Source organism: Brachyhypopomus gauderio, chromosome 1, assembly GCF_052324685.1.
Source record: "Brachyhypopomus gauderio isolate BG-103 chromosome 1, BGAUD_0.2, whole genome shotgun sequence".
Classification (NCBI taxonomy): domain Eukaryota; kingdom Metazoa; phylum Chordata; class Actinopteri; order Gymnotiformes; family Hypopomidae; genus Brachyhypopomus; species Brachyhypopomus gauderio.
Window position 1 is genome coordinate 53,815,903 of NC_135211.1, and position 12,449 is coordinate 53,828,351.

At 40.6% G+C, this 12,449-nt stretch overlaps 2 protein-coding genes across 2 annotated transcripts; one reads left to right on the forward strand and one right to left on the reverse strand.

Moving 5' to 3' along the window:
* Nucleotides 1-3,761: 3,761 nt before the first annotated feature.
* On the forward strand, nucleotides 3,762-7,501 carry LOC143525735 (uncharacterized). Its single transcript, XM_077020008.1, has 6 exons — nucleotides 3,762-3,980; nucleotides 4,086-4,214; nucleotides 4,654-4,847; nucleotides 4,954-5,101; nucleotides 5,241-5,445; nucleotides 5,532-7,501. Exons 1-6 carry the CDS (start codon nucleotides 3,762-3,764, stop codon nucleotides 5,834-5,836), a joined length of 1,200 nt encoding a protein of 399 aa, XP_076876123.1. The 3' UTR covers nucleotides 5,837-7,501.
* LOC143525757 (uncharacterized) lies at nucleotides 5,610-8,349 on the reverse strand. The gene is made up of 6 exons (XM_077020054.1): nucleotides 8,255-8,349; nucleotides 7,679-7,938; nucleotides 7,375-7,565; nucleotides 6,938-7,043; nucleotides 6,647-6,843; nucleotides 5,610-6,344 (listed from the first exon to the last, which is right to left on the reverse strand). The coding sequence occupies exons 1-6, from the start codon at nucleotides 8,285-8,287 to the stop codon at nucleotides 6,154-6,156; spliced, it is 978 nt and encodes a 325-aa protein (XP_076876169.1). The 5' UTR covers nucleotides 8,288-8,349; the 3' UTR covers nucleotides 5,610-6,153.
* Nucleotides 8,350-12,449: the final 4,100 nt, after the last annotated feature.

The following is a 12,449-nucleotide window of genomic DNA, read 5'->3' on the forward strand; positions in this document are numbered from 1 at the left end:
TTATTTACCTCTGATCCACATCTATGATTCAATGAGTTACTAGTTCGATCTGGCGCCAACCACCGGCGATCGATCGATCGCCATATAATACTGAATTTAGTCCATTTTACACCCCGCCCGGTAACAATTTACGTTCGCCGCCAAGCCCCGGTTTTTTTTCAGGTTTGACGTTGTGTTTTTGAAAGTAGACAGCACTCTGTCGCCAGCACAGAGTGTACAACGGACCTTAATGTTGTCTTCCTTATTGTTCACATCTGACTTTGGCGCCGCAGAGCAGAGATGACGTAACCGCGTAAGAAACGTGTAGCCAAAAAATAAGAATGAATAAATATAACCTACGTTCCCCCAAAATGCAGAAATAGTAACGCACGATGTTTTAGATAAGTAACTTTAATCTGACTACTAGTTTTTAAATAGTAGTTGCGTTAGACTACTCGTTACTGAAAAAAGTAGTCCGACTACAGTAACGCGTTACTAAGTAACGCGTTACCGGCATCACTGGTAGTTGGGGATCTGGTTTGGATCAAGACACACCCTCTGTCGAATGCAGCTGCTAAGTTCTCAGCCAAACTTGCGTCCAAGTGGAAGGGACCAGCTCAGGTTGTGAAGCAATTAGGCCCGAATAATTACAGAGTGAGATGGGGTGACGAGAAAGTGAGGACTGATAACATTAACGTGGTTGACCTTAAGCCCTACTATGGCCCTGCTATGCCGCTGGCTGGGGGGGGGGGGGGGGATCTGTAACAAGCTCACAATAGGTCTGCTCCGGTTAAGGTTTTATTGTGTTCTTTGTGTTGTGGGTTGGGGGATGTTTTGAACGATACGAAGAGTAACGGTATCGCATCGCTTTATCCCTTACACATCCATTGAGCCCTTGCCACCTCATTCACAACGTCACGGGCAAATCATCGAATGGGAAGTGAGGAACGTGTAAATAAGGACGGCACGGTTGGACGGTGGGAAATACCTGTCGAGAGAGCTAATTTTTCGGAGTCGCCTGGCGTGCACGCCGAGAGTTTTGGATTGTTTTACTGAGGGTGATCCGGCGCGGGATAACCAGCTCGGAGCTCCGATCGGACTATGTCGCAGAAGTTGTATCTTCCTTGCTGTGGGTGAGCCGACGGATTTTGGTGAGGCCGCCGTGCCTCCCATTCAATTCCGTTCTCTAGCTCTCTCTCCTCCATCTCCTATGTGTCTGTGGAATCATTGACTGGGTCGCGCGGCGATTAATCAGGCCGCTGGGGGAACGGACTTACGCACTTACACTCATACATAAACACGCACTCACAAACATGTTGAACGGACACACAGGGGACTAAGATCGCCGAGTCTTAGTGGTTTCGTTTGATTTATGGTGTTAATTGCTTGATATGTATATATGTATGTATAGGTGGGGAAACAACGGGAGGGATTAAAATCGGTCGGTTGAAACTGTATTTCGTTGTACGAGCTCCAAGCATTACTCTCCGCCCTAACCTTAAAAGGTGTTTGTAACGTCTCGCTATAAGAGTGGATCCATTAGCAGAGAGTGTTACAACTGTAGTATAGAGAGCAGTCTTCACCGAACGTATCTCCCTCTCCCATGCACCCCCAAAGTGAGGTGCAGCTGGGGGGTTGAAATGAAACGAAATCATCTGCTTGGATAGGTGTTGTTGCAAGACTGGAGACAACGTTGTGAATGCTTCTCTAAGCTCCCTCTCACCTCCCCGGAAATTGGTCCCTTGGTCTGAGAACAGCTCCACAGGTCTGCCTCTTCGTGCGATGAATCTCCGAAGAGCCATCAGAAATGAGTCAGTATCAATAGAGGTCAGGATGTCTAGATGCACAGCTCTAGTAGTCAGGCATTTAAAGACAATCCCCCATCTCTTCTCAGCCCGCCGCCCCACTTTGACCCCTAGTAGCCCGAAACAGTCCATTCCAGTGGAATAGAAGGCGGGCTTGAACAGACGAAGGCAGGCTGCAGGGAGGTCAGCCATCTTAGGCACAGCAGGTTTCGACTTCCACCGACGACAATCAGCACAGCTGCTCTGGAGACGGCGGATCGCCTCGCGTCCTCGCAGGATCCAGTAAGAGCGGCGGATCTCAGCGAGCACTCGTTCTGGACCTGGGTGTCGCAGACGTCGGTCAAAATCCTGAATCAGCAGCTTTGTCGTTGGATGTGCTGGCTCTAGGATGATTGGATGTAGGGTATTAAACTCTAGATGCTCCAATCTGCGAAGTCTCCCCCCCACGCGGATAAGCTCTACGCTTCCATCAAACTCGGGAGATAAAGCTATCAGTCGGCTGCTCTTGGGAATAGGTTTACCATCTCTCAGACGGTGGAATTCCTCTAGTTAGCGCAGCAACATCCCAATCCCAATCTATTAAGTGGCCAATTGACGGCCCCAAAGGGGGGCTGCGCGCCGAAGCCCCCAGATTTTTGCCGGGTCGGTGACCTCCAGAAAAGTGTAATTTAAACGAGCCCAACACAGCCTCAGCGGAAGTTGCCCACAGATAACACACAGCAAACTAATGCCGATGACCGGACAGAACGGCGTAGGGCAGCCAGAACGTGCATCTGGCAGTGTCGGCGCCCTGAATTTAAAGCCCAGCCCTACGTAGGATGCCCGAGCAGCGTGATGACGCAACCCATGACGCGGCATGGCTGCAGCACCCGTAGTGGTGCCGAGGCACCCTACACAGACAACACTGCAAATAATGTGACGCGTCAAGTATAAACGAGGTGTGCGGAGTCGTGCTACGGTGACTCGCGAAAGTTTATTCCAGTCTTGATTAAGTTTAACCAGTCTTAATGGTCCAATGAAGGTAATTTAAAAACCAGTACATTTCCTCATATATATATATATATATATATATATATATATATATATATATATATATATATATATATATATACACAATTTTGTATGTGTGTAAATTGTCCTCTTTGTTACGTGTGGAGCAGCCAGGCACCGATGAGTAACATGGTGAACATACACTTTTAATATTGACACTGGTGAAGTCCAGCGCGATAGCGCAAGCACACAAAACGGTCAACTCACGCAGGCATGAACTTAAGACAAAGACGAGCACGAGACATTGCGCGAACGCACATTAAATGAGTGCAGAACACATTCCTCAGTGATCACAAGACAAGGCACAGGTGAGACCAACGAACACGCTCACTAACGACCCACACCCATGGAACTACAAACATGGACATAACTACACGCAGACAACGTAACAACACCGGTGTTCCAGTCCGATCATGTTGTCTATACCAATATAGACTATGTTCCAATGTCTAGGCTACAATCAGCATAGAACAAGTAACACTGCAGTGCACTCCCGTGCAAACGAAGCCCACGAAGAATAAACAAATCAGTAACTTCCGGGGCACACAAATGGGTCAAGTAAAAAAATCTAAATCAAGTTCAGCTCCAAATCTGTTTTTTAATTTTGCAATTTTTGTTTGGATCATAAAATAAAAAACAGAAAAATACAAGCCTTATAGGTCCGTGTACGTTCCGTCCAAAGCATTTTCGTTTTTTAATTAAGTATTTGGAGAGCGCGAGTTGACTGGATTTTATTGTTTCCTTCACTTTGTAGTGTGTTATATTTGGAAAATGACATATTATATTTTCCAGAATTATTTTATGTATGAAAAATGAAATTATAAAATAAAGTCTCAATAGATTATTTAAAAACGAACTGATTCTGAAAATTATTCTGAAAAGTTTTCTCATAAACCGGATGTACTTGCAGAGGGGTATCTTTCAAACATGGATTCTCCAACGTTAGAGCCTTACTATGAGGTTATCCGAAATATGTCCGAAAGCGGAGCAACAGATGCAGAAATAACGCGCCGTTTACTTTCTGAAGGTGTTCGTAACGGAGCGTCGGAAAGGAGTATACGAAGATTTCGTTCAGAGCATGGCTTAATGAAGAGGACGGTCACAGATGAGCATCTTGAGCTGGCTGTAGCATCAGCTGTTAGAGAGGTTAGATTATAATCACGATTCAATTCGTCGGTTCCATACATTTATGACAAAATAGCCATGTTGCTGTCCTCACATCGATATGGTTTCTTGTATTGTTTTACACAGACGGGATCAACTTTTGGCCGCAAATTAATGACAGGATATCTGTCATCTAAAGGTCTTCATGCATCAGAGGGGAGAGTGGGGAGAATACTGCGAGCTACGCATCAGCCTTATCATGAAGCACGGTGCCAAGTGAGCTGCCTGCCATTCTAAACATCTCGTTCAGCATACCCAAATGATACTTCTGCCCTTGATATTTCCTAGAGGCCAGTCTTGGCCATTCGCCATGTTTAAAGTTGTTGGTTGCTACAATTCAACCCTCTAAAGGAGTTTGAGAGAGAGTGAGGATTTGGAACAACAGGTTCTTGAAATGCCTATACTCTTACCTTTCAAGATGTCAGTACATTTGTACTGTTTCTAATGAACATTTTTATATATAATTTTAACCGGGAAGGATCTTCAGAATGCAGTAGCAAAGAACTCCATGCAGCACTTGACAAGCATTAGGAATGTTAAAGGTGCAAAATGTGGCAGTGGGCATGTCCCTGGGGCTGTGATTTTGGATGTTTACTTCATTTGTGCCTCCTGAGAAAAGTAGATATGTCACACTTCCTCTTTCTTTATTACTCAGGGTGCAAGAAACCTCAACCCAGTGCCCTATAATGCTGAATACATGGGACATAAAATCCATTTGGACCAAAATGAAAAGCTTGTGATGTTTGGGGTGACTCATGTGCTTGCAGTTGATGGATACAGCAGCAAAATTGTGGGGTATTCTACAATGCCTGTAAAGAATAACCTAACAATATATGGAGAAGTCTACAGGTAATGAGCATTATGTGGTTAATTATGAACAATGTACTATTAACCAACAGTCTGGAATTTAATTTAAATATATATTTGTCAGCTAAATGTAAGTGTTGTGTTATAGACCAGCGGTTCTCTCCTTTGGGTTATGGGACACAGTAAGAGTTGATTGTGGAAAAGAATTCTACCTCACACTTTTTATGCAAGAACAGCTTGCAAAGTACAGATACAACCAAGCAAGGCTGCCTTATTTGCAAACTCCATCAACACAGGTAATTTTGGGATTGCCCAGCAAATTATTCAAAGTATTTCTTCTACAACACTTAATTCTTACAACTCTTAATTCTTATGTATACATTAATTTATACTAGTACTGTTTTTGTTGTATACACAAACATTTTCTTCCAACAGAACCACACAGTTGAGAGGATGTGGCCCGAAGTAAATAACCGGGTTAATTACCCAATCAAGGAGGCGTTAATTCAGTTAATGGACAAAGACGAATTGAACATGGAAGATAACGTGGTCAGATATTGCGTATCCAACCTGTCTTGCCAAATAGCACATCTTGGACTCACTCGAGTAGTTCAGGCATGGAACGCACACAGGATTCCAGGTGAGTATTTTTTAGCTACAATAAATCTATAAAATACATTACAACCTTGCATATATTTACATTACTATTCAAATCATGCATTTCAGGGAAAGGAATACCAAATGTTTTAGCCAGACATGGCTGCTACACTAAACTTTCAGAAGACCTCTTACCAGATGCCTCAACTGCAGCAAATCAGTACCAACTGGAAGTGGGGTCTTCCCTGACAAGAGTGTCATCATTTGCTGTAGACCCTTTCCCCTCAGACACAGACAAAGAACAAGCAGAGAGGCAGTTTGGGGAGAACTACCCAAACATGTTTTATTTGCTAGAGAGCACTGTGAATCATCAGAATGGACATTTACAAGAAGCTTTGAAACTGTTAATAGACATAACTCGAAGGAATATATAAATATTGAATTGAAAATTAACCCATTGGAACAGTATGTTGAATGTTCAGTACATGCATTTTCTATTCTGTTGCAGTGTCATTGGTCAACCTGCAGATCTTTTTTTTTTATGTATAAAAAAGTGGTTCATAAATCCCCACCAAATAAGGGTAACCTAAGAAACAAGAACTTCCTTTGGTTTAAAAACTGTACAAACTATGCCACACTTTTCACTGTAACTTGTACAAATGTTGGATAGCAAAAACACTTAAATGTAAACAACTGAATACACATAATGTTAAATTTCAGCTATGGGTTTTTTTGGGCTCTTGCTCAATCATCAAACTTGAACAATGTCTTGAATCACACCCAAGACTTCAGTGAGCCCTGCAAGCCTATGCACATTAAAGCTGAAGTGATCTCCTCGGCACCTCATGCACTGGTCAGAGGTTTCCTGCCACTGCTGTACACAGACCTTGCATCCAATGAGGCTATTGCAGCATGTAGCAAACATGGGCTCAGCCATGAGACCTGAATAAAGCAAATGACAAAATGCAGTACAAAATCAGTACATGACAAATCCAGATACATATAACAAGAACACATCATGAACAGTCTCCATATTGACACATTCCAAAATCAAGTACAAGTGTATAAAGAGATTCTCAAATGCACACTGCTGTGCAAAGATGTAGGATGATCCAAGATATGTCATTTATCCAGGCATTTATTTGCTTAGAAAAGACATCTAATACATAATATTGAACTTCCAAGTGGACAGAATTAAAATACGAGTTTTGGAAAGAACACCCAATGAAACTTACTTCACTTACCTTTACACACTACACACATAAAGGCCTCCTTCATGATTTTAGACTGACCATCAGTAACAAATTTGATGGCTTTAGTGCTGTTGGCCACATCTGTAAGGACCTGGATTGATTTGGTCACCTCTCCCAGGTTCTGGGATACAAGTAAAAGCTCCTCAATGTTGTTCTGGACACTCTGGAAACTGGTGCTGTCACTACGGCTAATTAAAAAAGGAAATGTCAATCATAAGTACTTTCTTATGGTGTGTTGTCTATCAACAAGTGTGCCTTTGCGGAAGTACAAAGTTGTCTTACCTCAATCTCTTACGTTTTCCTCGTTCCCTTTCTTGATGTAGGGCCAGAAAGTCCTGCTCCTGAACAGCATAGACTTTTCTAGAGTTTTGCCGCCAGTACAAAGACCCTAATAACAAGAAGAAAAATCACACCAATTCAAAGTTATGGTAATTGTAAAAATATATGCAGGTTTAATCTAATAGCAGAGAGAATACTCTTAAAGCACATAACATACTAAATGTTCTAAACGAGGAGCCTTAAAATCAGGACCTAACGCTCTAGGCCTGTGTTCTTTATGTTATCCCTACCCCACCACCTTATGCAACAAATGAAAAGCTTATTAATTCGTAAATGAGTTGAATTAGGTGTGCTAGATGAAGTAAAGCACTTAGTTTAAACAAAACATACATTCATATACAACTTAGTTTCTAGGACCATTCAGTCCAAGTACAATTTACCTGTTGTACCCTCCGAATCAATTATTTCATTTCCCTGAGAATCAGTAAGATCCAGGGATTCATCACGTCCAATAACATTTTTCACCTTCCCCAGTATCCCGCTGACTGTGGCTTCACTCTCGGTAAAACGAACTATTACCACCCGTGCAGGTATCAATTTACCATCCAACACGTCTGCAATATGTACAGACCTACAAAATTGAAATAAAGAAAGTGTATAACTATTACAGAAAACATAGCACGTAACATCGCTGTAGGATACTCGGAGTTAACACCAACTAGTAAATAATTATTACCAAGGTACCTTTGAAAGGGTCGGGGTGATGCACTCGCTCTTGGTGGACCAACAGCCGCAGAGATAGCAGGTGGTCGCTGAAATGTAAATCGGCTCTGAGTTAAGCTGCTATTGCCGACCACACTACTTGGTCCTGGCTCCACGGTATTGACACCATGTACTTCGTAATGGTGTCCAGGCGTGACACTCAGAGTGCTGAAATAACCGCTGTCTTCCGGAAAGATGGCAATATTATTGTCAGTCGTCAAATAGACGCTTGGCTGAGAAACCTGATAAATAACAAAAACAACATTAGCACGCCACACGAACATGCTACCGGCAAAATATACCTCTTGAATTCGAAGTGTAGCTAGTTACAAAATTATTTTAAATCTAAACATAAGTTGTTCGTGTATATATTAACCTTTAAAATATAGTAATAAGGTAACTGATACCCATCTACATAACCAGATAGTTTAGCAGTCAACTGCCGACTTAAATAGGCTAATCAGGTTTGCCCGAAATCCTCACAAGCTAGACTAAACTTTATGAAGTCTTCATTATAATCTAACCTATAACTTACACACAACTTTAATGGTATTTCACCTGAAATATTAGACTCAATTTGTCTGCTCTCATATCCTCTTCTCTGAGGGAAACTCTCGTTTCCTCTAAATAGAATGTAGCTGTGCTGCTCCATGATGTTGCAGAGGGCACTCGACATCAGCAGCCTCAGAACTCACAAATGGGAAATCTAAAACAGGTATTTAAAAATGAGAAATGAACGCTTTTCTTTTTTTAAATCATTTTATATTCTTACTACCGATTTGCACGAGTTTTCCGTTTTATTAATACGATTAATAATCTTCGATTAAGAAAACGTACTTGTTTTTCCATTTCCACGAAAATGCTTTGGACGGAACGTACACGGACCCTTATACAAGGTTTGTTTTTTTTTGTTTTTATATTCAAAACGAAAAACAAAATAATGAATAGTTTTTTTGATTTTCCGATTTTGATTTTCAGTTGAATATCAAATGAACGAATGATACACGGATTGAAATGCAGCTTCATTACTTGTTTTTTTTTTACTCTTTTATTTATAGAAATTCAGTTATTATACAAAAACTGTTTAAATCCAAACTAACCGTAACCTAGTAAGGTAAGCTTCATTACTTTTTTTTAATTATTTACAGTGTAGGAGACATTGCAGTAAATGAATACAATCAAAAGTAGTTCTAACATTAGGCCCAATTATGTTATTCTGATGTTTGACCTAAAAGGTAAAAATTATACACCACAAAAAATAAAACTAATTAAAACTCATGCTTTCATTTTATTAAGAGTTGAAGCTTTCAAAAATGATATCAAATGTATGATATCAAACATAACAGAGTTAGTGTCAAATTCCCTTCTGCCTCTTTTGGAAAAAGCAAGGCCACTGTGTCAGGTCGTCAAGTGAGCACTGTCCACATTGGGGATTCTTTAATCCCTCGTCTTAGCTGCTTGATCTGTCTTGTGACATGTCAAATTACCTGTTTAGAGTAATAAACAGAAGAGAAAATGAAAAAATAAATTCCTATTACTATTATTATAAAATAAAACTCCAATTAGCCTGTCAGTCGTGGGCATCGAACCAACGCTCATTTTGTCCGAAGCTCTCTTCGCTAACCATTACATTTTTACATTTACATTTCATGGCATTTGACAGACGCACTTAGCCAGAGCGACTTACATTTTTATCTCGTTTTTTTTCTACAAGTGAGCAATTGAGGGTTAAGGGCCTTGCTCAGGGGCAACTCAGTCATGGCCTCAGGTCTGGGAATCGAACCGACGACCCTCCGGTCACAAGACCAGTTCCCTAACCACCAGGCCACGACTGACACAGTTCTAAAACGCGTTGATTACTCTTCTTAATGAAGACAGCTCAGAAGGCAAACAGCTACTCGCCTAGTAAGGAAGTAATAAACTAATGTAATGATTTTATGATAAATATAATATCATAAAGCACAGTGTGGACTGACGGACAGACACACACATACACAGCTACGTTGACTACATAGACTACACTTTCTTGGCGGGTGGAAAACAAGCTGGAGCGAGTTGTGATGGAAATTTGATGATTTCCATTTATGTCAGGCTTTTATGAGGTTGATCACCTCATGTTCACCTCGTGGACACCGGAGTTCGGAATGGGGAATGAGCTCTCTGCAACAGACACCTTGTGTGTGTGTAAATGAGATCTCTGGGTTAATCCATGCTTTGTTAAAATAAATCATTGTACTTTATTATCTAATCCAACTGCTTCTGACTTTTATTGTGCTCACCATTTAAGAGTTTCAGAATTTCTAACAGAGTTTAAAAAAAAAAGATCAGTCCAGCGCAAACCTCTGGTGTGCAACACGTCATTTACTTTCTCTTACTGAATCTTAAAAACACCACAAAAGACAAATAAAAGAGTAAACACACTCACCGAAGAGGAGCCGATCCCATGCGCCGCCATAACGCCGCACAAAACACGTGACCAGTGGAGCGTAATGTGATTGGTTAGATGTTGGTTCGATTGGAGACTTGAATCGATTGCTCATCCTTTGTGTCCCGGATATTTACTCTGAATATATCTGAACTCGTATTTTTGCATGCAAAATATTGCACGCGTATTTTGTGAGCCAAATTTGGCTAATCGAATTTGAGCAACTTGAAAAAAAATCTTTTGAATTTTTTAACGCTTGAATTTTTTTTCATTGTATTTTATTAACCATGAATAATAAAAGTGAAAACGTGTTCTTGAAAATTCAAGCATTAAATTCAAAAGCAACAAAATTCAGATGCATAATTTCAGTGCAAAAAAAATCAGTGCTTCAAATTCAAGGGCAAAAAAATTTCAGTGCTTCATATTCAAATTCAAAATCTGATGAAACAGATTTTCTTCCATACACTTGAGATCTGATTAAGTTGTGTGCTATAAATGAAATGGTTAAAGTAAATGTGTATGAAGTAGACTGTACATTCTGAATTATAAATCATCACTAATATCAACTCCTTACAACCTTTACTGCATCAGGATCAGAGTACACTGGCACCTCGTTAATCATGTTTACACACATATATTATACATTTTAATATACAGTGAAAATGACATTTTTATGGTATTTTTCATTTTGTGTTTACTGGAACCTCTTGCTGCTGAACTGGTTTAGAGGTAAAATCATATCTGAATTCCAATCTCAGTGTGAATTAAAACCAATGAATGTGTTTTCATTGTCTCACCTCCTCTCTGTCTCTCTCTACATTGATCTCTTTCACACAGACACATGACATGTCCACACTGCAGCAAGATACACAATATAATCACCAGTGCAGTAGAGAATAACACCACAGATTAAATGCACTGTGGTTGCTAATGTTGTACATGATGGTATTAAACATAAACCTACTGCAAATATATATACTTGGCACTCACCAATTGTGTTTCTCCACTCACCTATCACACAGATAAATGACACAGCTGATGGGTTAGACCAAGGCTATTCAACTGGCGGCCCAACAAATTACGTTTGCAGCCCGCTCCCCCGTCAACAATTTACGTTCGCTTCAATTTTACATCCACTATGACAGTATTGGTATAGGTCTGAAAATTGTCTGTCCCACAGGTCAGAGCTCTGCCAAATCTGGCCTGCAGAAAAATATAGTTGAATAGCCCTGGGTTAGACTCTAACCCTCTCTCTGTCTGTCTCTCATACAGATATATGACACAGCTGATGGGTTAGACTCTAACCCTCTCTCCGTCTGTCTCTCACACAGATATATGACACAGCTGATGGGTTAGACTCTAACACTCTATCCGTCTGTCTCTCACAGATACATAACACAGCTGATGGGTTAGACTCTAACCCTCTCTCTGTCTCTCACACAGACTCATCCTTGTTGTGAAGTTAGAATGGGCCCATGTCAGGTTATGAATAGAAAGTGCTTTTCATGGGATAACGTTATTTACCTGAGGCTCATTATTCGTTTCACATGTGTGCTATAATAGAACAGACAGGAACAAATAAGACATGAGGTTTCAGTGTGTTTGGAGACATGCAGTATTAGCTATCAGAATGTCAACATATGTGCCAACCATCAGGCTTCCTGCCATGCTAGGCAGCATGCTAAGAGTGTTGGTCATTAGTGTGTCTGTAGCCGGTCTGTGGGTTTAAGCTACTCCCTTCTGCGTTGTGTATGTGAGGAATAAAACTCTGGACACCGGAATCAGCTTCAGTCTGTGTATTCTGTATAAACACCATAAAAAACAAAGCAAAAATATTCAACAGGCATCATCACTAGCTTCAACAGGCATGCCTCTCTCAGTCAGATTCGCCACAGACTCACATGCATGTATACAGAGAAATAAAAAAAATACATATATATATAACCTAATTTCAACATTGATATCCCTAATATTATTATACACCAATTTCAAAATACATTCCCACTTTAATCACTCTTATCTTAATCTGTTTTGTTATCCTGAGATCTCAACTAAAATCACCCGCATTTACCCCTTAATACAAAAAGAAAGAATTGATAAAACGAAAGTCCTCCATTTTGAATACACAGTACATCGACCAAGATCAAACAAACTAAAATGGCAATGAGAGCACTCACCTGTATAAACACCATAAAAAACAAAGCAAAAATATTCAACAGGCATCATCACTAGCTTCAACAGGCATGCCTAACATGGAAAGAAAACCATTTTATCCGTTAGACGATAGAGCTAGGAAGCTACTTTGCCGAACGATTAGCAAAGGGCGCT

Coding starts and splice junctions, on each gene's coding strand:
- LOC143525735 (XM_077020008.1), top strand. CDS start 3,762: ATGGATTCTCCAACGTTAGAGCCTTACTATGAGGTTATCCGAAATATG. Junction 4,215..4,653: donor ATCATGAAGCACGGTGCCAA/GTGAGCTGCCTG, acceptor TTTATTACTCAG/GGTGCAAGAAACCTCAACCC. Junction 5,446..5,531: donor GAACGCACACAGGATTCCAG/GTGAGTATTTTT, acceptor CATGCATTTCAG/GGAAAGGAATACCAAATGTT.
- LOC143525757 (XM_077020054.1), bottom strand. CDS start 8,287: ATGAGAGCAGACAAATTGAGTCTAATATTTCAG. Junction 6,844..6,937: donor GGAAAACGTAAGAGATTGAG/GTAAGACAACTT, acceptor TTTTTTAATTAG/CCGTAGTGACAGCACCAGTT. Junction 6,345..6,646: donor TATGTGTGTAGTGTGTAAAG/GTAAGTGAAGTA, acceptor TGCTTTATTCAG/GTCTCATGGCTGAGCCCATG.